Raw genomic sequence first — 25,406 nt, 5'->3', positions numbered from 1 at the left:
ACGTGAGTTGTAAATAAATAGTCAGCCATTTGGACTACAGCTGTTGGAGATGCATGCACAATGAACTAAACTTTCCTAATTTATGTAAATCATTTTTAAATCACTATATCCCCCTTTCCTCCATTATTGGCTAAAGTAGTGGGTCTGGTGCACACATGTGAGATATTGGCAGGTTGTGTGTGTGTGTGTTTCATAGGGGGCTGCTGAAGGGAGAACGACTCATAATAATGGACGAAATGGACTGAATGGAATGTCACCAAACACATGGAAATTATGTGTTTGATGTATTTGATACCATTCCACATATTCCACTCCAGCCATTACTATGAGCCCACTCTCCCCGATTAAGGTACCACCAACCTCCTGTGGTGTGTGTGTGTGTGTGTGTGTGTGTGTGTGTGTGTGTGTGTGTGTGTGTGTGTGTGTGTGTGTGTGTGTGTGTGTGTGTGTGTGTGTGTGTGTGTGTGTGTGGTTGTGTGTGCCTGGGAAGCTGTGGCATGTGTACAGTGTTCTTGAGAAAGAGAGAGGGGTGGGGTCATTGTATGTAACAGGACAACAGGGTCAAGCCTTATGTATTGTGTACTGTAGGGCCTAACACTGAAACAAATTACTGTAAGTAGACTAATAGTGTAATTTACACCGTGTAGTGATCTCAACTCAGAGATGTGTGAGTCGAGTAATAATGAAAGCTTGAAGTTCATAGAAATGAAGCACAAGTCATATTGAGCAATGACATGAAGAATACTTACTGGGTCACCATCTTTCCCTCCACTGCCCTGGAGAACAAAGAAAACAACCATATAAAAGACCCCAAACTATTTTTGACCCCATAAATATACATCAGCTACATCAAAAACTGCCCTTCTCAACCACTGAACAAGATGACAATAAAGCCGTCATGGACAACGGCTGAAGGCCTGAAACCACCTAAATAGGCCATTACAATAGACAATAGCAGATGTTTATAGAGACAGAATTACAGAGAGAGAACGCCAATTGAACTGAACTATTCTGGTGAAAAATATCCCGGGCGGGCCAAACCACACAAATAAAAAGGATAGCATGTCCACAATGTGAGACGGAGAATAGAGAATGCTCCCCTATCGCTTGCCAACTGCCGAGCTCTCACTGTGTTTATTGTGCATTGCGTAGCATGACAAATCAGGCAGGGTGTTGTCTGGTGTTTGGCAGGATCTGTCTAGGAGCCAAAGAGAACGAATGAATCGACCGTAACCAGATACAACTGCGATTTTGCCCAATTACAATGCAGTGCTGATAAACATGATCAATGGGTGGTGAAGGGAGGGGATGTTGTGCTAACAAACAGGCTCTTACTGGCTGGCCGTCGTTGCCGGGTGCTCCGGGTGTTCCTGCTGGTCCCTGAGGCCCCTGGGGGCCCCTTGGTCCTGGCTCTCCCTCCCCAGAGGAGCCATCGCCTAACGGGCTTTGCGGGCCTGGGGGGCCGGGGGAGCCAGGGGGTCCGGCTGGCCCTGGGTCTCCTCGCTCTCCTTTCTGACTGTGCGTCGCCTGGAGGGAGAGAGTAGGCTCACACCATGAAAGGATGTTTTAGAACAAGCTAGCAAAGTGTGGTATGTCTGGTATATTGGCAATAAAGTATTTGTTATTGATGGCTTGTCAGGTACAAGGGGCAGGGGTTCTCAAACTCTCTTCCAGGACCCCCAGCCACTCCATGTACTTGAACTACTGAGCTAGCACACCTGATTCAACTTGTCAACGAATTATCAAGCCTTTGACCAGGTGAATCAGATGAGCTAGTTCAGGACTACAACTAACAACAGATTTGACAACCACTGTTATAGATCAGGTAACACACTCCAGGTCTTCAGATACATCCTATTCAATCTCATTCATTCAAGTCAACAACTGATACTTACACTTCCTGGTCTATAGGCTGCATCCGCTGTCTGACTTGGTCCTGTGGCCAAAGACACAAAATCATCAATACAAATGTACAGTATATGGCTCCTTACCTCACCACGTTTTACCGCCACCTAGTGGCTATTCATGTAAATACCACAAGGCATAATAACATGTTCACGCAGTGAATTTTCATTTGAAATGATCATAAATCAATAAATTGTGTACAGTCTTCCTCCTCTCTCTCACCTCTCTCAGCGGTCAGCTCCACTTCCTGACCCGAGGTCTCGCCAGCATCCTCCTCATCGTCACTGGGCGATGCCTCTGTGGGAGGGGCACGCACTGGGGTGATCATTGGCTCCTCTGGCTGAGGGGGTAGGGGGAAAGCGGGAAGAAATTTAAAACAATGCATCATTTGAACATACAGCTAGAGTCAGGTTCATCATGTTCTGCAAGATTGGTTTTGTCGCCCTAGGAAAAGCCTAGAGTTTGGAACGTTTGTTTGAATTGTTTTAAAGCATTCTTGCTATGGCTTTGCATTTCGTATCAAGGAGCCCCAAGAATTTGGAATGTTTGGTTAAATTGTTTTAAAGCATTCTTGCTATGGCTTTGCATTTCATATCAAGGAGCCCCAAGAATTTGGAATGTTTGGTTGAATTGTTGCCATGATAATTTGTTTTATTTTCAGAATTGACTTTCAGTCCTTACTGGGCAAACTACATACGACTCAGGTGACTTTTCTGGTTCTCTGGTGGATTATTACATAACTTTATTTGAACAACTTTCATCAACTATTGTGAACACATTCTGAACCCAGGGCTTGGAAATGTTTGCCATTGACACCCCTGGAGAGTTTGATCCTGTGATCGTCACCATTGGCAGACAGCGGGGATGATTTTGATGTTGTTGCCTCTACCATGTTGTTGTGGAGTCCAACACGAGCTGGAATGAAGCCCATCATGAGAGAGTGTAACAGCAAACTGGGGAAAAATATGTATTCTCTGATTGTGGATATTTGTGAAAAGGAGAACAAGGTGAATGAGTTTCAGGACGAAATAACAACTTTGAAAGGATGAGAGACCAGCTGGTGAAAACGGTCAGGTGTGTGGATAGAAAGGTGATTCATGCATACAATGCCACTTTGAGAAAGATGAAAGTTCTCAAGAAGAAACAGTCTCACAAGTGTCTCCTTGAGAATATCCTGGAGGACATCCACATCAAATAATCAGATTATGGAAGCTGAGGTGCAGAGGCGGCGGCAGGTAGCGTTGTTGTTAGAGCGTTGTTGCCAGTAACTGAAAGGTTGCTGGATCGAAAGACGTGGATGTCGATTAAGGCAACCCCCCGCACCTCTCTGATTCAGAGGGGTTGGGTTAAATGCGGAAGAGACATTTCAGTTGAATGAATTCAGTTGAACAACTGACTAGGCATCCCCCTTTCACAGGCAGTTAGCCAGCAATCAAACTGAAGGTACTTTACAGCAGTGGTTCCCAACCAGGGGTACTAGGGGGAACTCCAGGAAAATTCAGTTGGTGGTACAGTAAGCTAAAAAGTTTGGGAACCACTGCTTTACAGTATTAGCTAGGTAAAACCTTGGATCATTGTTACTCTAACTTCCGCGACGCATATAAGGCCCTGCCCCGCCCCCCTTTCGGAAAAGCTGACCACGACTCCATTTTGCTGATCCCTGCCTACAGGCAGAAACTAAAACAAGAGGCTCCCACGCTGAGGTCTGTCCAACGCTGGTCAGACCAAGCTGACTCCACACTCCAAGACTGCTTCCATCACGTGGACTGGGACATGTTTCGTATTGCGTCAGATAAAAATATTGACGAATACGCTGATTCGGTGTGCGAGTTCATTAGAACGTGCGTCGAAGATGTCGTTCCCATAGCAACGATAAAAACATTCCCTAACCAGAAACCGTGGATTGATGGCAGCATTCGTGTGAAACTGAAAGCGCGAACCACTGCTTTTAATCAGGGCAAGGTGTCTGGTAACATGTCCGAATATAAACAATGCAGCTATTCCCTCCGCAAGGCTATTACACAAGCTAAGCGTCAGTACAGAGACAAAGTGGAATCTCAATTCAATGGCTCAGACACAAGAGGCATGTGGCAGGGTCGACAGTCAATCACAGACTACAAGAAGAAACCCAGCCCAGTTACGGACCAGGATGTCTTGCTCCCAGGCAGACTGAATAACTTTTTGCCCGCTTTGAGGACAATACAGTGCCACTGACACGGCCTTTAACGAAAACATGCGGCCTCTCCTTCACTGCAGCCGAGGTGAGTAAGACATTTAAACGTGTTAACCCTCGCAAGGCTGCAGGCCCAGACGGCATCCCCAGCCGCGCCCTCAGAGCATGCGCAGACCAGCTGGCCGGTGTGTTTACGGACATATTCAATCAATCCCTATACCAGTCTGCTGTTCCCACATGCTTCAAGAGGGCCACTATTGTTCCTGTTCCCAAGAAAGCTTAAGGTAACTGAGCTAAACGACTATCGCCCCGTAGCACTCACTTCCGTCATCATGAAGTGCTTTGAGAGACTAGTCAAGGACCATATCACCTCCACCCTACCTGACACCCTAGACCCACTCCAATTTGCTTACCGCCCAAATAGGTCCACAGACGATGCAATCTCAACCACACTGCACACTGCCCTAACCCACCTGGACACGAGGAATACCTATGTGAGAATGCTGTTCATCGACTACAGCTCGGCATTCAACACCATAGTACCCTCCAAGCTCGTCATCAAGCTCGAGACCCTGGGTCTCGACCCCGCCCTGTGCAACTGGGTACTGGACTTCCTGACGGGCCGCCCCCAGGTGGTGAGGGTAGGCAACAACATCGCCTCCCCGCTGATCCTCAACACGGGGGCCCCACAAGGGTCCGTTCTGAGCCCTCTCCTGTACTCCCTGTTCACCCACGACTGCGTGGCCACGCACGCCTCCAACTCAATCATCAAGTTTGCGGACGACACAACAGTGGTAGGCTTGATTACCAACAACGACGAGACGGCCTACAGGGAGGAGGTGAGGGCCCTCGGAGTGTGGTGTCAGGAAAATAACCTCACACTCAACGTCAACAAAACTAAGGAGATGATTGTGGACTTCAGGAAACAGCAGAGGGAACACCCCCTATCCACATCGATGGAACAGTAGTGGAGAGGGTAGCAAGTTTTAAGTTCCTCGGCATACACATCACAGACAAACTGAATTGGTCCACTCACACTGACAGCGTCGTGAAGAAGGCGCAGCAGCGCCTCTTCAACCTCAGGAGGCTGAAGAAATGTGGCTTGTCACCAAAAGCACTCACAAACTTCTACAGATGCACAATCGAGAGCATCCTGGCGGGCTGTATCACCACCTGGTACGGCAACTGCTCCGCCCTCAACCGTAAGGCTCTCCAGAGGGTAGTGAGGTCTGCACAACGCATCACCGGGGCAAACCACCTGCCCTCCAGGACACCTACACCACCCGATGTTACAGGAAGGCCATAAAGATCATCAAGGACATCAACCACCCGAACCACTGCCTGTTCACCCCGCTATCACCCAGAAGGCGAGGTCAGTACAGGTGCATCAAAGCTGGGACCGAGAGACTGAAAAACAGCTTCTATCTCAAGGCCATCAGACTGTTAAACAGCCACCACTAACATTGAGTGGCTGCTGCCAACACACTGTCATTGACACTGACCCAACTCCAGCCACTTTAATAATGGGAATTGATGGGAAATGATGTAAATATATCACTAGCCACTTTAAACAATGCTACCTTATATAATGTTACTTACCCTACATTATTCATCTCATATGCATACGTATATACTGTACTCTACATCATCGACTGCATCCTTATGTAATACATGTATCACTAGCCACTTTAACTATGCCACTTTGTTTACTTTGTCTACATACTCATCTCATATGTATATACTGTACTCGATACCATCTGCTCTGTACCATCACTCATTCATATATCCTTATGTACATATTATTTATCCCCTTACACTGTGTATAAGACAGTAGTTTTGGAATTGTTAGTTAGATTACTTGTTGGTTATCACTGCATTGTCGGAACTAGAAGCACAAGCATTTCGCTACACTCGCATTAACATCTGCTAACCATGTGTATGTGACAAATAAAATTTGATTTGATTTGATTTGAGCTAAGTATGTTCAGGTAGGGATTTTCAGGTAAGTATGTCGAGGTAAGTATTCAGGTAAGTGGGTCCGGTCCAACTACCATCTGGTGCCTTTTCTGTCCCCAGGAAAAATCACCTATTATTTAGTGTAAAATGTCAATTCCAAAACGTTTAAATATAAGGTCAGGTGTGCTTTACCTTAAAAACTACAAAATATGGATCTTGAAAGGGACTTAAGCATTTTGAAAACTTTTTTTCAGTGGATGTAGGCGGTTTTGCCGGGTGTTATACTCCAAGAAAAATAAGCCATAAAATGACACAATCTTTCTTTATTATTTTATAGTACTAGTTAAAATCTCTCTCATCAAAACGTTGTTTTTTTCATGATTATTACATTCATTATTATTGTATTTAACCCTTTCTGTGTGTCCCTGATATCACTTTCTACCCTGTTAGTTTGTAGTAATTCTCCTTTAAGAAAACAGCCCCTTCCCACAATGACATGTGGTTCAGGAAGTATCATTATTTGTTTGATGGGAAAACAATGGTGCAAAGCTAAATAAATATACATCTATTTTTACATGTTTCGTGTTAGTCTGTTGCCTCACTCATACATTTCCATCCTGTTGAGAATGGGTTGGGGTTGGGGGTTGAGGGTAGCTGTATACAATAGTCATTGTAGTAATAAAATGGTAATTGTAAACACTTAAAACTACACATTTACAACTGTGGCAATACTGTGATGTTGTAAAATCATTTGATGTAATTCGATCCTCTATTGTAATTGTGGTTTTGATTGTGTATGCTTTTATATTATGTTCAATACATTTTTTTAAAATAAATGCTAAAATATGTTTTAAGTGAGAAGTAGGCAGGTAAGAAAGCAGAAAAGGAAATTCACATGAGCACCAGAAAGCCTACTTCACCCGTGCTCTACCAAGGTTTTCCAGCACACAGCTTTGACCTACTACAGTAGCTATTTTGGTCTATTGTACTTCAAACAATGTCTATGCAGGTTGCTTAGGATTCAAATCTTCTCAAACTGCCTAATTCATACTATTTTCCGGTAGGGGGCAGAGGAGCTGCATGGTGTGTTTTCTCTCCTTCTCTGGCTCACAGCTTATGTATGTGGACGTGTGTTTATGTGTGTGTGTGTGTGTGTGTGTGTGTGTGTGTGTGTTTATTATGTTTGTATTTGTATGTGTGAGCATGCATATGTGTGTATGAATGTGTTTGTGTGTGTGTGGGCTGACGGACCAGGAGCCCTGCCAAACCAGCTATGCAGGAAAACGCTGGGACCGGATCCACAAGCACACTTGGAATGCCAGAGACATCCTCCCCTGCCTCAGTACATCCTATGCTCTCGGATGAAGCCGCACATGGGCACAGATCTGGGACCAGTTTTCCCCCCGAAAATCCAAAGATTCCACATTAGCCAAATCACCCTTCCTGAATCTACCCTAATGCCAGCTAGGACAGAGGACACAAGCAAGCTGTGAGTGGGAGCAGCCTCAATGAGAGGTAAGGGAGAATAGTGTAGACCACACAAAGTCCAACCTTCACACACAGCTGGAGAGAGAGACAGGGAGATGGAGAGGGAGAGACAGGGAGAAGGGGAGAGAGAGAATGAGAGAGAGGGAGAGAGAGAGACTGCAATGGAGAGAAGGGGAGAGAGAGACAGAGAGCGTGAGAGAGAGAGAGCGAGAGAGATAAAGAGAGACAGCAAGAGAGAAGGGCAGAGAGAGAATGAGAGACAGAAACAGAGAATGAGGGAGAGACAGAGAGAGAGACCACAAGAGAGAGAAGGGGAGAGAGAGAAGTAAGTAACCTTAGTAGTGTGTTGCCTAACTAACTAACCACAACCATGTGGTGCTTCAAAGTTGGGTTACTAATCTCCATGTACTTAGAAGTGTGCTTCTCTGAAGTGTCCTGGAAAATTCCCATTGACCTGCACACGGTGTGGTCTCTCCTACTCAACTTTTGATCTCGTCACATTCTTTCAGATCATATCCATTCCCTGGTAATTGGAGAGAAAAAGCTAATGGGATATTGGAAGAGAAACTCTGCCAAGCATCAGTGAATGACTAAGCAGGTGTGATGTTAAGCAGTCTGCTTGGTGTCCATGTGAAAGTTCAATGCACTGAAAAGATGACGGAAGGCAGTGTCAAAGGGATAGTTAGACAGTGCAAGCATCTTGTCAACAGAGCATGATCTCCACGACATATACTGTAGCATGGGATGTGTCTGTCAACGTTGCATCATTTTTTGAGGCATGAAAATGTCCTTCAAGCTAAAGACGAATACGTCTCACTCCAAACGGACAGAAGGATACAGCAGAGCAGTGGGAGTGAGACAGACAGTAACATGTTTTTGGATGCAGAACTCACTCTGACCTCTTCTAATGGACTCCATATCAAACGAGCGAGCTTCATTTCCATCTCTGGGAATAACCAATGTGTTCTTATCTAAATGGCTGTGGTGAGATATGGGGGAGTGGAGCACAGATGTGTCAGAAAGCAGCTGATATTCAGAAGAGGAAATGTTTTCCTCCCAGACGCAGTCCAAGAACATCAGGCCAGATCTGGCTGAGCGAAGAGCATTTCTCACATGGAGAACCTGGCAGGAGGAACGGCATAACTCCACGTCTCCCACCTAACTGGCCCTATTAGGAGGACATTTTTCAATTGGATTGATCCCAGGCCCTTTGATTCTGGATGTACTGTAAAAACGCTTGTGGAAGTATGGATTTAGAAGGTGTACATTTTGTTGACGTTTCAATTGAAGTATTTCGTAAACTATCCTTGTGGGTTATGAGAGTGGGATAAAATATGTATACATGTTAATATACTGTACGTGGTTGGGTCTGTATGTGCGTGCGTGCGTGCGTGCGTGCGTGCGTGCGTGCGTGCGTGCGTGCGTGCGTGCGTCACTCACCATAATGTACTCTCTCTCCTCCACTACCTTCTTCACTTCATCCAGAGTTTCTGTGTCATCGAAGGAGTTGTCTCCACTCCCATACCCAGATGCCTGAAAGAGAATAACAATGGAAATACTCTAGTAGCAACCACGTCATAACATACCATTTAAATTATGACTCATGAATTTGCAATCAACTTTTTTTTTTTTTTACATATTCAATCACAAGCCAATTATCTAATGCTTTTCCAAGTAGCAATAAATCAGGCTTATGCATGTGGAAATACTTAAAAAACAGAGATGAAAACAGAGGGGGGGGAATACAAAGAAATGTAATCAACCAAAACAATCTGTAAAGCCCTGCAGGCTGCAGACCAGACTCTATCACACAGTCCTGTGATGCTCTCTCACAACCACAAGAGGGGGTGATGAGCCCATTCATCATGAGCCTTTCTCAGGTTTGATGGAGTCGGTCGTAGTTACATTTACATTTACATTTAAGCCCATTAGCACTGATTCAAGGTCAGATTTAACATTTTCATAATAGTTTTAGAATTGGGGGTGGAGTCATCTGATCCAAGCACACCTGTTGGAGGGCAACTTCGACCTCAAGCTTTGAGGATATCGGTGAACCTTGCAGCGAGGCGAGCCCCTGTACAGTACCTTACCACTGTCTCTGGTGTTAACCAGTGCAAATAGTAAATGGCCTAATGAACCAAATACCAAAATATAGCTTTTGGGTGGAATTGTCCTTAAAGGTAGAGAATTGGGATTAAGGGGACACACTCACATAGGGGTCGTCCTCCTCACATTGGTCATCTGGGGCCGTGGGGTCCCCCTTCAGAACCAGCTGCTGAATAGAACCCTGGGGGAGAGAGAGAGAGAGAGAGAGAGAGAGAGAGAGAGAGAGAGAGGGGAGACGGTAAGTCACAATAACACTAGTGTACACACTCACAGTCAATGCATGAACCCTTGTGCCCTTGCACGCATGCACACACACACACACACACACACACACACACACACACACACACACACACACACACACACACACACACACACACACACACACACACACACACACACACACACACACACACACACACACACACACACACACACACCAAATGAATGACCATTCTCACTCTCACTCCCATTAGTAATACCATTCCACAACCTTTTACTGCAATTGAAATCAGAATTTCAAGTATGGCGAACAGGTGCCTCTAGTCTTACTGACAAGAGCTATTCAAGACAAGCAACCTTTAAACTGCTATAACTCGAACAGAACATAGATCCCACTCTAGCAATGAATAACACAAGTGCTGCAAATGGACAAAGGCGTGCTTGGTAAATCTATTTGTGGGTTCTATCCAGAGGACAAACACCTGTTTTTAATCCAACAAATCTTCTAGGAAACAAGTGGAAGGGAGAGAGGGAGAAGAGAGGAGAGGAAGGGAGGGAGAAGAGAGGCAGGATCAATCTGGGTCAACAAAATCAAGTCCATCTGTTGATGCTGTAAACAGAGTTTGCAGATAAACAACAAATGTGCCATGCAACAGCGAGCTCTGATTAATTCAAAGTTTCATGAGCTTTTCTGAGATCAATCTTAATCTTTGAATAGAAAAGGGACGCGAGAAGAGCACGGTACAGCACAATCAAGTGAACCTTCCAAATAGGAAACACTTCCATCAATCGCGTTCAGCTGATGATTCGTTGATTATTTGAATCAGCTGTGTAGTGCTAGGGCAAAGTCCAAAAAGCGCACCCCCTGGTGTCCCGAGGACCGAGTTTGGGAAACCCTGCTCAACACTGCAGCTGTGACCTACAGGGGGTGCTGCTGACCCATACTGATCAGCGGCTGTGTGATTGCAATGACATTGTATGCGTTTGTGTGCATTGCTCACAGTGTGTGATCCCAGTGCCTGATGGGCGAGACTTTAAAAAAAGCTGCTCCAAGGGCCCGAATCCCACCCCTGATCTGTAATGTTGCTGGAATGCTACGGTAGACTACTGATATTGCTTTTCACTCCTACGATGACACAACTGAGCAAAGACATAATAATAGAATTGAGCTCTACTGTCCAATGTGAATCGGCTGTTCTTCTTTTTGCTGTTTTATGTTCATCCCGACTCCTCAGACGCTACAAACACAAACAGTACATACTGTACGAGAGGCTGGAAGCAGCACCGGGCCGGCTGCAGAGCATCGCCCCCCCAATAGTGTTGTTTTGATCCATGTCAACTATTGGCTATATGTTACTAATCTAACAGGACTCAGACATAAACACAAAAATAAGCATCAACAGCAGAAGAATGAAGTAAACAGATTTGACACGACCAAGTAAACACAAATATAGCAGTAAAAGCTGTACAAAAAAATGCAACTTGCAAATCCACATTATTTTAGAAAAGGGACGTTGACAGTAAATGAAACGAGGCACATATAAAAGCAGCTAGAAGCAGCTACCCTCAGCTAGAGGGTACACTTAGTATGGTAAGAGTATGCATCCCTGTGGCGGAGGGGAGTAGTGAGCTTAGATTTATGAGGATGGGGATGTGGCCAAAGGCACAGAGAGCCATGTCTCAGCCGAGCTGGATTGTCTCTTGGCTGCAGACGGGGAGGAGGGGGGAGTGGTGTACCTCTCTCTTCCTCAGACCTTACTGGATCAGTAACGTTATCTCACGGCCTGCCTGTAATCTGAGGAGCATTGGCTAGACTGACTAAACTTTTCTGCACACTGTTTGGCAGGGTAACAACAAGCTGGCTACAGCAGACACCAACAGGCACCCAGCAAGAGGAGAGTTTTCCTCACAGCACAAGCCACCACATTGCATAAACAACCATGTCTGTTGGAACCGAGTAACCGTTGCAAAGACAGCAGACGCGAAGGTCTTGTGTTGTGATGGTAAGTTACACAATAAACGGTCCTATCAAGTAGAACATCTAAAACATATGCTGCTTACGTCAGGGTTACACAAAGTCTCTTCGCAAGATTTCAGCTAAAGCTTAAATGTATTTAGAAATAAAACAAACATGGTCATTATCAGAACTGGCTGTTACTGAAGACCACTGGTCCCAAACCAGCATGGTATGACTACCATGACTGCCTGGCTGCAAGCACGCACATGCACGCACACGCACGCTGACACTCACGCCCACAAGCACGCGCACATGCACGCACACACTCACGCACACATACACATGTGCACGCACCCTCTTGGCAGAGCAAGAGAAAGAGAGAGGACTAAAGGAAGATGAGCAATGAACACAGATTGATTTATAGAGTGATAGGCTCTGATCAGCGAGCAGTTTGCTTTGCTCCCGGGTGCTAGGTGAGAAGAGATAGGCGGGTGCAGGTTGAAACAAGCAGGTTGGAAGAGAGAGAGTTTCCTGCTCCTCTCCCCAAGGTTAACTGTATTTCTCGGAATCTACTAACCCATCGCTCCAATGAAACTTTAATGAGAGGAAAATAGCTGCTTGAAATGAGCTTTTTGGTGCACTTTAAAACTGAAGCAGGCAATGATTTATTAGTTCATCCACTCTGTTTAGATTAGTACAACATTAAGTAGTGGTATGGTGGAGTGGAAATAGCAATTGATTGGTTATTTTATATCTAAGGGTGAAATAAACTGCATTGTAATGCCAGGATTTAGGTCAATGGGATAACACAGTCTTGTGGCTCGCAGAAGAGTCACATACGCTGCCACGTTCTGACCTTTATTTCCTTTGTTTTGTCATTATTTAGTATGGTCAGGACGTGAGTTGGGGTGGGCAGTCTATGTTTGTTTTTCAATGATTTGGGGCTTTCTATGTTTCGGCCTAGTATGGTTCTCAATCAGAGGCAGGTGTCATTAGTTGTCTCTGATTGAGAATCATACTTAGGTAGCCTGGGTTTCACTGTTTGTTTGTGGGTGATTGTCTATGTTAGTTGCTTGTGTCAGCACAGTTCTCATTATAGCTTCACGGTCGTTATTTATTGTTTTGTATAGTTTGTGTTCAGTGCTTATATGTGTTCAGTGTATATCATCATGAACACATACCACGCTGCATTTTGGTCCGCTCCTTACAACGATCGTGACATACGCAGTCTGATTAAAACTAGTTAAGCAATCTCCATTTTCTCTTCATCTATCCATTTTACCACAAATTCAGAGTTAACTAAACCCTCTCCGGCTAGGTGAACACTGGTTTGTGGCACGATATGTTCATTCCACAAGCATTCACATGCTAATTCATAGCATTTATTGTATATCTTATAAAGATGTATAGGTCATTCAGTCCTCTATCCTCTGCTATTGCCATAATGTTGCATCAGGGTTTTTCATGCCTTAAAATCAAAATGGCTGACCATGATGTCAGCAGAAGTGGTGAGCCCAGCTCTTAGTCAAGTTCTCCACAATGACTCACCCTACTGTCTCTTTCCCAGGCAATCGACCGTGATGTCATTCAAAGCCTATGGAGGTGAGCCATGCTGCCAGCCTGTGGCAAGCCCTGATGACCACTTCTGAACACTCCGTTTTGGGACTCATCAACTATTGGGTTTGGGGCACACTCTCAATTTAATCATTGTAGTGCTGAGGAAAATCATTATGGAATCGAACATTTAAATCAGACCAAGATCTGATTTCATTCTGGAAGCGTTGAGGCCCAAACAGCAACCATGCAGCCAAACAGCAACCATGCAGCCAAACAGCAACCATGCAGCCAAACAGCAACCATGCAGCCAAACAGCAACCATGCAGCCAAACAGAAACCAGGCGCATGAAAACCAAGCAGAGGACACTAAACACAAACACACTATATGCCTAACCAACGTAAAATAACCCCCCCAACACCTCCACTCATACACAAAAAGAAGCAAAAACACCACAAAAACAAAACCCCACCTGTCAACTTACCACAAACCTGTCCAGCCCTGTGCCACCGGCGTTGCCCACGAAGATGCCCGAGCTGGCCTCAAAGGTGAGGGGCTCCGGGCTCCTCTGGAAGGCCACGCGGTGGTACTCCTCACAGTCCATGTAGAGGCGCACCTCCGCCCCCTGCACCGTCAGCGTGAAGCGGGCCCACCTCCCCGTCAGGTCACCCAGCTTGAAGCTGGCCGCCTCCTTGGTGCTCCCATCCCCCGGGTCGGTGTAGTAAAGGAGCACCCGCTGAGACCCATCCTCCACGGGGCTCAACGCCACCCCCAGGTGCACCACCCGCTGGTAGGCGTCGGTGATTGCGAAGAGGACCCCACCGCGCTGCGTGGTGGGCTTGGCGGTGACGGTCATGGCAAAGTCGCGGTAGAAGGGGTCGGGGATGAAGGACTTGGTGAGGCGGCCCACGTTGGCATCGGGCCCGAAGCTGTAGGCCGGGTAGCCCTCGAACCCTGTGATGAAGGAGACCGATGGGGGGAGAGGAATGCCGATCAGCTCGGTCAGGTCTATCTGGCCCTGGGAGCCCCGCTCTGAAACACACACAATCAAATACTGTATTAAATCACATGAATTAGACAGGCATATGACATAGTGCATGGATAGGATAGCACATTAATTCATATAAAGACCTGATGAGTTAGTTATGTGTATATTCACAATGAATTCATGATTATGAATATTAATACCAATGACAAATTGGTCCGCAAACTGTGCTGCACTGACTCCCCTCATTTCTCTTTCTGCATTGTGAAGGTGATCTGGCTTGTGCTTTCATTTCCAGCCATTACTTTCCACTTCAATGGATTACAAATCTGCCACAGTTTCACCTAATTTGCCAAGAGGATGAGAACGTGGAAGCATTCCCATACTTCACTCCTTCCATCCCAGTCCCTCTCCACACGCATCTCTATACACTCACACACACTCCCCACCACACATGTTCCTCGTTAGGAGGGAGAACCCATGGAACAATCATCCGTTTTGTGAGACTGAATAGCAGGGTAAGGCATGTTCATCTGGAAGGCATTAGCGTAGACTAATACACACACCGGGTCCAGGCTGCTCCTGTAAAATGGGCTTAGCACTGCTAGGCTAACTCACACCAATAGGCTAGCCCACACCGCTAGGCTATCCCACAGCGCTAGGCTAACCCATACCACTAGGCTAACCCATACCGCTAGGCTAACCCACAGTGTTAGGCTAGCGCTTGCTCCCCATTGAGAGACACAGACAGATAGGCATGCTTCACGCAGTCTTTAATGGCCATCACCTCTCAGGTTTCTTCAAGCCAGTGTCCCTAGTAAACCTTAACCCTTGGTCTGAGTGCATGTTTTACTGGTGTCATGGAAGAGAGGCCACAATTCCAAATAGTCCTGTCACCTGGAGCTCCTCGCCCACCCAGTGACATAACACCAGATGGGGGAGCAGCTGGAGACATCACACAGCACTCTTTGGCAGATGCAGGTTCCCATGACGCAAGACCATGATACTGTATGGAACCAGGTGTGACATCGTCATTGGCAGAGTGATAGAGACCTGGCCTTGACAGGACAAACATCACCTGGACTAAGACATCACCAACAAAGTAGCAAGTACCTCAGATTCACTTCAAGTCACAGATTAATAATTTCAGTGTGCATACAATATGTTTCAATCTACTGGGAAATATCATGATAGAAGCGCTATAAGTAATTGTAGGGTAATATAACCACAGTGCCAGAATAAAGACCACTAGAATGAATGACCAATTAATTAACACTCCAAATCCCCCTGATTTGTTAGCTAGAGGGTGTTTGGGAGCAGTTTTGGGGCATTGCGTAGTGGAAGGTTTGGCTGCTAGCTTCGCATACACATGTTGCTAATTAGCCATGTGGGTGCATGGCATTGTGTGTGTGTGTGTGTGTGTGTGTGTGTGTGTGTGTGTGTGTGTGTGTGTGTGTGTGTGTGTGTGTGTGTGTGTGTGTGTGTGTGTGTGTGTGGTGTGTGGTGTGTGTGTGTGTGTGGTGGGTGGGTGTGGGTGTGTATGCATGTGTGTGTTTATCCATGACTGTTTTCCATCCAAGTGGTCATCCGTCGTTCCTTAGGAATCTCTCTCGGAGTAATTTCCATTTTGAGGAGTGTGTAATGCGGCCTGGACTCAGAGCACTGCATTATTTTGGCAGGGACTAGACTGTTACCATCTGCACATACAGTATAGCCCAGTTATACAGTCTCCGCTCGATTTCATTAAGTGCACATAACAGCTAATTCTTCTTGCTTAGGTTATGCAATTCAAATAAATGATAATATTGAGTCCAATTCAATTTGGTAACGGAGACTCTGAGGGAAATGTGCTTTGTACAGTATCTCCTATGTGAGGTTTGAGAAGACAGTGTGGATTAAGCACTATTTAAAACACATTCAATCCCGAGCCAGAACATGCTTTATCAGTGTGTGTCATATCAAATCGAACTGCATTTGTCACACGCTTCGTAAACAATAGGTGTAGACTAACAGTAAAATGCTTAATCCCAACAATGCAGAGAGAAAAAAAACAAAAATAATTGAAAGATAATAACACAAGGAATAAACACAGAATGAGCAACAATAACTTGGCCGTATACACAGGGTACCAGTACTGAGTCCATGTGCAGGGCTATGAGGTAACTGAGATAGATATGTACATATAGGAAGAAGTAAAGTGACTAGGCAACAGGATAGATAATAAGCAGTAGCAGCAGAGTTTGTGATGAGTCAAAAGACTTAAAGTGCAAAGGGTCAATTCAGATAGTCTGGGTAGCTATTTGGTTAATTATTTAGAAGTCTTATGGCTTGGAAGTAGAAGCTGTTCAGGGTCCTGTTGTTTCCAGATCTGGTGCATCGGTACTGCTTGCCGTGCGGTACCAGAGAGTCGTAAGTTTACATACACCTTAGCCAATTATATTTCAACTCCGTTTTTCACAATTCCTGAAATGTAATCCTAGTAAGAATTCCCTGTCTTAGGTCAGTTAGGATCACCACTTTATTTTAAGAATGTGAAATGTCAGAATAATAGTAGAGAGAATTATTATTATTTTTTATTATTTCAGCGTTTATTTCCTTCATCACATTCCCAGTGGGTCAGAAGTTTACATACACTCAATTAGTATTTGGTAGCATTGCCTTTAAATTGTTGAACTTGGGTCAAATGTCTCGGGTAGCCTTCCACAAGCTTCCCACAATAAGTTGGGTGAATTTTGGCTCATTCCTCCTGACAGAGCTGGTGTAACTGAGTCAGGTTTGTAGGCCTCCTTGCTCGCACATACTTTTTCAGTTCTTGTCACGTTCTGACCTTTATTTCCTGTGTTTTGTATTTAGTTAGTATGGTCAGGGCGTGAGTTGGGTGGGCAGTCTATGTTTGTTTTTCTATGATTTGGGTATTTCTATGTTTCGGCCTAGTATGGTTCTCAATCAGAGGCAGGTGTCATTAGTTGTCTCTGATTGAGAATCATACTTAGGTAGCCTGGGTTTCACTGTGTGTTTGTGGTGATTGTTCCTGTCTCTGTGATTGCACCAGATAGGACTGTTTTGAGTTTTCACATTTCTTGTTTTTTGTAGTCAGTTGTTCATGTGTACCTTAACGTATTAAAAAGAACCATGGACACTTACCACGCCGCATATTGGTCCTCTGATCCGTTTCGCCTCTCCTCTTCGGAAGAAGAGGAGGAAATTCATTACAGTTCTGCCTGCAAAGTTTCTATAGGATTGAGGTCAGGGCTTTGTGATGATCACTCCAATTCCTTGACTTTGTTGTCCTTAAGCCATTTTGCCACAACTTTGGAAGTATGCTTGGGGTCATGGTCCATTTGGAAGACCAATTTGCGACCAAGCTTTAACTTCCTGACTGATGTCTTGAGATGTTGCTTCAATATATCCACATAGTTTTCCTTCCTCATGATGCCATCTATTTTGTGAAGTGCACCAGTCCCTCCTGCAGCAAAGCACCCCCACAACATGATGCTGCCACCCCCGTGCTTCACGGTTGGGATGGTGTTCTTCAGCTTGCAAGCCTCCCCCTTTTTCCTCCAACATAACGATGGTCATTATGGCCAAACAGTTCTATTTCTGTTTCATCAGACCAGAGGACATTTCTACAAAAAGTACATTCTTTGTCCCCATGTGCAGTTGCAAAGCGTAGTCTGACTTTTTTCTGGCGGTTTTGGAGCAGTGGGTTCTTCCTTGCTGAGCGGCCTTCGGGTTATGTCGATATAGGACTCGTTTTACTGTGGATATAGATACTTTTGTACCTGTTTCCTCCAGCATCTTCACAAGGTCCTTGCTGTTGTTTTTGGATTGATTTGCACTTTTCACACCAAAGTACGTTCATCTCTAGGAGACAGAACGTCGTCCCATGGGGTTTATACTTGCGTACTATTGTTTGTACAGTTGAACGCGGTACCTTCAGGCATTTGTAAATTGCTCCCAAGGATGAACCAGACTTGTGGAGGTCTACAATTTATTTTCTGAGGTCTTGGTTGATTTCTTTTGATTTTCCCATGTCAAGCAAAGAGGCACTGAGTTTGAAGGTAGGCCTTGAAATACATCCACAGGTACACCTCCAATTGACTCAAATGATGTCAATTAGCCTATCAGAAGCTTCTACAGCCATGACATCATTTTCTGGAATTTTCCAAGCTGTTTAAAGACACAGTCAACTTAGTTAATTAAGTGAAATAATCTGTCTGTAAACAATTGTTGGGAAAATTACTTGTGTCATTCACAATGTAGATGTCCTAACCGACTTGTATGTAAACTTCTGACTTCAACTGTGTATGGGTAAGGTGACTAGGCATCAGGATATATGATAAAGAGTAGCAGCTGGGTATATAATGATTGTACAGTAGGTGAGTGGGTTTGCGTGTGTGTAGAGTCGGTATACATGTATGTGCATTTATGTGTGTAAGCAAATTATGAAGTGAGTGTTTGTGTGTGTTGGAGTGCCAGTGTGCGTGAGTGTGTAAGGCCCTGTGAGTGTGCATAGAGACAGTGCAAACATCTAAATAAAAGGGTCAACTGCCTACACTGCCAGGTCACTTACCTCCTCCCTATAGGCTGTCTCATCATTGTCGGTGATCAGGCCTACCACCGTCATGTCGTCAGCAACCTAAATGATGGTGTTGAAGTCATGCGTGGCAACACAGTAATGGTGTGAACAGGGAGTACAGGATGGGGACTAAGCACGCACCCCTGAGGGTCCCCCGTGTTGACGGTCAGCGTGGTGGATGTGTTGTTGCCTACCCTTACCACCTGGATGTGGCCCGTCAGGAAGTCCAGGATCCAGTTGCAGAGTGAGGTCTTCAGTTCCAGGGTCCTGGGCTTAGTGATGAGCTTGGAGGGCTCTATGGTGTGGAAAGCTGGACTGTAGTCAATGAACAACATTCTCACGTAGGTCTTCCTCTTTTCTGAGTGGGAGAGGGCAGTGTGGGAGAAATATAATCTGTGGATCTGTTGAGGAGGTATGCGAATTGGAGTGGGTCCAGGGTGTCTGGGATGATGGTGTTGATGTGAGCCCTGACCATCCATTCAACGCATTTCATGGCTACAGTGCAACACAGCGCGATAGTAATTTATACAGGTTATCCTGCTGTTCTTGGGCACAGGGACTATAGTGGTCTGCTTGAAACATGTAGGTATTACATACAGGGTCAGGGAGAGGTTGAAAATGCCAGTAAAGACACTTGGCAGCTAATCAGTGCATGCTCTGAGTACACGTCCTGGTAATCCATCTGGCCCCACGGCCTTGTGAATGTTAACGTGTTTAAACGTCTTAGTCACATCGGCTACAGAGAGTGAGATCACGCAGTCATCCAGAACAGCTGGTGCTCTCATGCATGGTTCAGTGTTGCTTGCCTCGAAGCGAGAATATAAGGCATTTAGCCTATCTGGCAGGCTCACGTCACTGGGAAACTTGTGGCTGGGGTTCCCTTTGTTATCTGTGATAGTTTGCAAGCCCTGCCACATCCGACGAGCATCAGAGCCGGCATAGTAAGATTAGATCCTGTATTGACACTTTGCCTGTTTGATGGCTCGTCGGAGGTCGTAGCGGGATTTCTTATAAACGTCCAGATTAGTGTCCCGCTCCTTGAAAGCGGCAGTTTTAGCCTTTAGCTCAGTGCAGATGTTGCCTGTAATCCATGGTTTCTGATTGGGATATGTATGTTTGTTCACTTTGGGGACGACAACATCGTCGATGCACTTATTAATGAAGCCAGTGATTGATGTGGTAAGCTCCTCAATGTTATCTGATGAATCCTGGAACATTTTCCAGTCTGTGCTATTGAAAGAGTCCTGTGGTTTAGCATCCGCTTTATCGAACCACATCCATATTGAGTGTGTCACTGGTACTTCCTGTTTGAGATTTTGCTTGTACGCAGGAATCAGGAGGATAGATTTGTGGTCAGATTTGCCAAAGGGAGGGCGAGGGAGAGCCTTGTATGCGTTTCTGAGTGTGGAGTAAAGGTGATCAAGAGCTTTGTCACCTCTAGTCGCACAGGTGACATGCTGGTAAAAGTAAAGTAAAACGGATTTCTGTTTCCCTGCATAAAAATCACTGGCCAAGAGAAGCGCCATCTCTGGATGTGCATTTTGTTGTTTGCTTGTGGCCCTATACAGCTCGTTGAGTGTGATCTTAGAGCCAGCATCACATTGTGGTAGTAAATTGACAGCAATGAAAAATATAGATGAAAAATCTCTTGGTAAATAGTATGGTCTGCAGCTCGTCATTAGGTATTCTAAGTCAATGTGTTTGTGTACGTGCATGCCCGCTTGCGCGTGTGTGTTTGGTGTGTGTGTGTTTCAGTAACTTAATCTCCTGCTGTTGAGCCAGGTTTCCCAGTCAGTTAAAACTCCACCACTAATCCCATTACAGTAGTATTATGAGGTTTACTTTGGACAGGCCTACAGGAAACCACAGGCCCCTTTCTATATCAAACAATCACTGGAGGACTTCTGACAGAAACATTCTGACGGGGAATGTAGCATGATACTGTAAAACACTGGTGTGTACAGTTACAACATGATCCTTTAACCTGACTTCAACCCTCACACCTTCAGACTAAAGACAGCTCACAAACAGTTAAGTTGCTGACAATGCAATGGCTTGGAGGGAGTGCGTGTGTGTTTGTGTGTGTGTTTGTTTATGTGTGTGTGCGTGCGTGTGTGTGTGTGTGTCATCGTCAAAGTTTACTCCCTTTTGTCCCTCTAAACCCAACTCCAGCCCCACTATGCGTCTCTCCTCTGGACATGGAAATGAGACCGTTACAAGCTGGCCACAGAGGAAGCTAACCACAACATTTGTTCACCCAACGGGCTGTAGCTAGCAAATAAAGGAATGCAAAACAATAACCACTTTAATACTAGACTACTAGACTGTTTAAAAGTCTGAAGCCTTTCTCCTGAGACTGATTTAGTTCAGGCCTCAAAAGGGCATTATGGAAAATGCCCCATGGTCTTAGATATGCTAGTGCTTTAGAGAACTCCTCAGACTATTGGTGTCAAGCCTTACATGGAGGTGAATGAAACATGTTTGTGAAATGAAACCACCAGCCATGGTCTTTAAAAAGTATCTGTGAGGTGTAGAGATTCACTGTGTTGAATGATGTGAAAACATTTAAGGTCATTTTGAAGACACAGTAAGTAGTACACAGTAAGTAGTTCACAGTAATTAGCAGCTATCAACAAACACTCGCCACAAAACTGAACTACATTTTTACAATAGACAGAGAGAGAAAAAGTCATTTGTCATGGTTACAAGACTCGTCTTGCATGACTCACTCTCACAATCACGTCATGCAAATGATGTCTATGGACGATTTGTGTGAACGTTGGAGTTACGTAAACAGAGCTCTAGTTACGCCCTTAGAAAAAATGCTTCTTCGGCTGTCCTTATAGGAGAACCCTTTTTGGTTCCAGGTAATACCATTTTGGGTTCCATGTAGAACCCTTTCCACTGAGGTTCATACATGGAACCCAAAATGGTTCTACTTGGATCTAAAAGGGTTCTACCTGGAACCAACAAGGGTTTTTCAAAGGGTTCTCCTATGGGGACAGCCGAAGAACCCTTTAAGATTCTAGATAGCACCTTTTTTTTCTGAGAGTGTGGGATCAGGCACATAGGGCACATTTAATGCCTTTCTAATGCATAATCTAGAGTAGTCTAGAGTAGATGAGTTAGGGTTAATGGACGAGGACCTTTGGCCCTTCAGGAGTCCGATATACAGCTAGCTGCTTTCCTGCTATCTCTCTTCAATAATGGAGTGCCAAGTACAGAATGGAAAGAATTCACAAAATAATAAATATCTCTTAAGCATCTTTGCGTGTGTGTGTGTGTGTGTGTGTGTGTGTGTGTGTGTGTGTGTGTGTGTGTGTGTGTGTGTGTGTGTGTGTGTGTGTGTGTGTGTGTGTGTGTGTGTGTGTGTGTGTGTGTGTGTGTGTGTGTGTGTGTGTGTGTGTAGGTTCGTGCAAATGTGTGTACATTTACTTGTGTTGGACTTGTGTCGAGTGTGTGCTTTTGTACACGTATGTGTATATCCTTGCAGCCCTAGCTGACACCATCCGCAGACACTGCTGCATATGGGGAAGACTACAGACAGAGAGAGGCCCATCAGACGGAGGAGTCGAGGGGTAATATGACAGTGGTGAGAGACAGGCTCTGGACAGGTGGAGCTGGAGCAGTCCAGGGGTTTACAGTCATTACACTACCATGTGCCTACATTAAGCCTGGAATGGACTGCCAGGTGGAGGGAGAGGGAGGGGGCCATTTTTAATCAAACTTTAAAGGGATAGTGCAAGATTTTGGCAATTTAGCCCTTTTCTACTTAGCCAGAGTCAGGTGAACTATTGGATACCATTTTTATGTCTCCGAGAACAGTTTTAAGGAAGTTGTTAACTAGCGTCAGTGCAATGACTGAAAGTCTAGTTAGCAATGGCTCGCAAAACTACCTTTCACTTCCTTCAAACTGCACACAGAGACATACATGAAAATCTTGCAGTATCCATTTAATCCCAGTCTGGTATGAGATTCTTGGTAGGACTATAGGTAGGGCCAGATGGAATCTGTGGAATCTGTGACTTTATATGAGTAAACCTCCAGTAATTAATTGAAATAAAAAGGATACCAATGGAATAACTGAAATCACTTCACACAACACACACACACACACACACACACACACACACACACACACACACACACACACACACACACACACACACACACACACACACACACACACACACACACACACACACACACACACACACACACACACACACACACGTATCTGTGGTACCACAATGCTGTCATTGGTCACAAAGGCTAGAATTCAACAAAGCCATTCAGTCTAAACCTAATTGTACTGTATCCTCTGTGGCACTGGGATTAGGCTACACCACATGTTACAGTAATGCTTCTTTCGAGGGATTATGTCACGCTTTAACAACGTTAGCCTCGGTCTGTGACGGGACTTGTTTTGTGTTCACTTTGAAAAGAGCGTCATTTACTTAGAAGTCATTCACAAGATCAAAATGCTTGTTGCCATTGCCTTCGGCGTCCTTCGTTTTGAGTGACAGCCCAGTTTAGGGGGTGATGTTGGCCACGCATGGTTTGAAAAACAGGAAAAAGGAGCTAGCTGGCTAGGTAGACGTTAGCGTTGTGTATTCAGCTGAGAGAGGACACGCGGTCAGGTGAGCAATGGCCTCCTGTAAGGACAAAGGCCTGTCTGTTAGCAGCAGGCTTAGAGGTGAGTCAACACAGGCATTAGCCTAGTGCCCAGCAAAGCTCTTAGCACCCTAGCCTTGATCAAAGGCTTTCATCACTTAAGTGGGAATGAATGGGGAACGTTTATAAGGGCTCCGACGCTGAGCAACGGCATTCTACCACTGTCACAGGATGAGATAGATGGCTTGGATTTGAGATAGCTCTGCCATTAGGTGCACTGAGTCGCAAACACACGCACTCATAATTCTGATCTTCACCCACTAATTGGTCTTAGGCCAATGATTTGGTAAAATATCAGAAATGGGCTGCCTGTGTAAACACAGATAGAGAGCTGGAGATCAGCCAATGAACAGGTGTAAAAACAGCCTTCCAACTCCATCATGTGGTCCCATCCAGATGAAAAGTCTAGTAACTTTCCCAACATTTATCGATTTTTCAGAAATCCTGGTTGGAAGACTTCTGGAATTACGAGGTAATAAGCAGGAAAATCAGAAATCCTCAACCACGATTTCTGAAAAACCATGACATTTTGGAAAAGTTTTGCAACCCTAGTCATATCAGAACAGTCAAATCTGTTGTGGTTGACTTAGAAACTAGTTGATAGCTAGATCTTACAGTGGGTGCTGCAGTGAGTATTATAGTGAGTGGAAGGAGGTAGAGAGGGAGGAATTGACTGAGAAATTGACATTTCATTCATGATGAACTTTTCCTCACGGATTTAAATAGCTGTCAAAGGTCTCACCAAGTAAATAATGTGTTTCAAAACATCAGCACGGTAGTTGCTGTGGGAAGCAGACGTACCAAGTCCCAGTGTGTGAGGCCAGGGAGGGTAACCTCAAGAATTTGAATCCCACCAGCAATGGTTAAGTGGGTCATGTTCAAAAAACGAAAATGGGCCTTAGAACTGTACTCTAGGGAGCACGGAAGTTGCTCCCTAGAGACCCCTGAACGCCAATGAATGATTTTGATGACATACTCTGTCCAGTCAGCTGCAAGAATGGCTCCATGGTCACACTACTATGCAATGGTATAGTCCACATTATTGAATTCTTTTGGCATTAATATCACTCCATAGTATTTTAGCATTTTGATGGTACTCTCAAGTAAACATCAGCTTTACAACAATGTTACAACGCAAACAGCAAGCTGAGCTGACAAAATGGTGAATTGCCTAGAATCTGTTATCACTCCCATGGCCTTCATATTTGACACCATACATGTGGCTTATGTCAGCCATACTTCAAGAAGAGGGGGACTTTTCTTCCACAATGAACTCAGTACGAGAACTCCTTGGTCTAATAACACTGCACTGGGACAGTGGACAAGCAGATTTATATGTCAAATGTTATTTTTACAGGCATTAAAGTTCAATTGGTATGAAAATAACCAAATGGCTACAAAATAGTTCCCTGGGCGATTCCATGCAGGCAAATATTTTTTGTATCTCAGATTGTTCTGGCAATTGTCACATAGAAACTTAATTGGAAGGAAGTATGTTTGACACACATTTCTATTTGTAGCACAAACAGAAGGCCTGTACAGGTCTAAAAAGGGCCTAAAATGGCCAAAAATGGTTGCCATGCAGGAGTGGTATTGCCGAATCCTCTGGGTCGGTTATTAACAGTAATTTTTCCATCAGGTTTTAACATGGGCACTGTTTTCTTTGTTAATGTCTTTACGAGCCAGCTAAGACTTTGCCAGAAGCCCAACTAAAGCCCCTGAGAAAAAAAAGAAAGAAAAAAATTGTTAAATGAATTGACATGACAGAAATGTGGGTATTACTCCATTACTCAAGAGCAGTCAAAG

The 25,406-nt window shown here is 44.9% G+C and overlaps 1 protein-coding gene across 3 annotated transcripts in view; it reads right to left on the bottom strand.

Annotated features, from left to right (window-relative positions):
• The window catches only part of LOC118371722 (collagen alpha-1(XVIII) chain-like), an 88,990-nt gene that overhangs the window by 28,591 nt on the left and 34,993 nt on the right, over nucleotides 1–25,406 (bottom strand). For all 3 annotated transcript variants that reach the window (XM_035757298.2, XM_035757308.2, XM_035757305.2), the window contains exons 3-9: nucleotides 13,847–14,394; nucleotides 9,735–9,809; nucleotides 8,963–9,055; nucleotides 2,128–2,245; nucleotides 1,896–1,936; nucleotides 1,336–1,527; nucleotides 750–776 (exon numbers count right to left, since the gene is read on the bottom strand). In XM_035757298.2, the coding sequence (XP_035613191.1) occupies nucleotides 750–776; nucleotides 1,336–1,527; nucleotides 1,896–1,936; nucleotides 2,128–2,245; nucleotides 8,963–9,055; nucleotides 9,735–9,809; nucleotides 13,847–14,394 (1,094 nt within the window). The remainder of the gene's footprint in view (nucleotides 1–749; nucleotides 777–1,335; nucleotides 1,528–1,895; nucleotides 1,937–2,127; nucleotides 2,246–8,962; nucleotides 9,056–9,734; nucleotides 9,810–13,846; nucleotides 14,395–25,406) is intronic.

This window comes from Oncorhynchus keta, chromosome 4 (assembly GCF_023373465.1).
Source record: "Oncorhynchus keta strain PuntledgeMale-10-30-2019 chromosome 4, Oket_V2, whole genome shotgun sequence".
Classification (NCBI taxonomy): Eukaryota; Metazoa; Chordata; class Actinopteri; order Salmoniformes; family Salmonidae; genus Oncorhynchus; species Oncorhynchus keta.
Note: the sequence above shows the minus strand (reverse complement) of the source record. Positions and strands in the feature narration are given on the sequence as shown.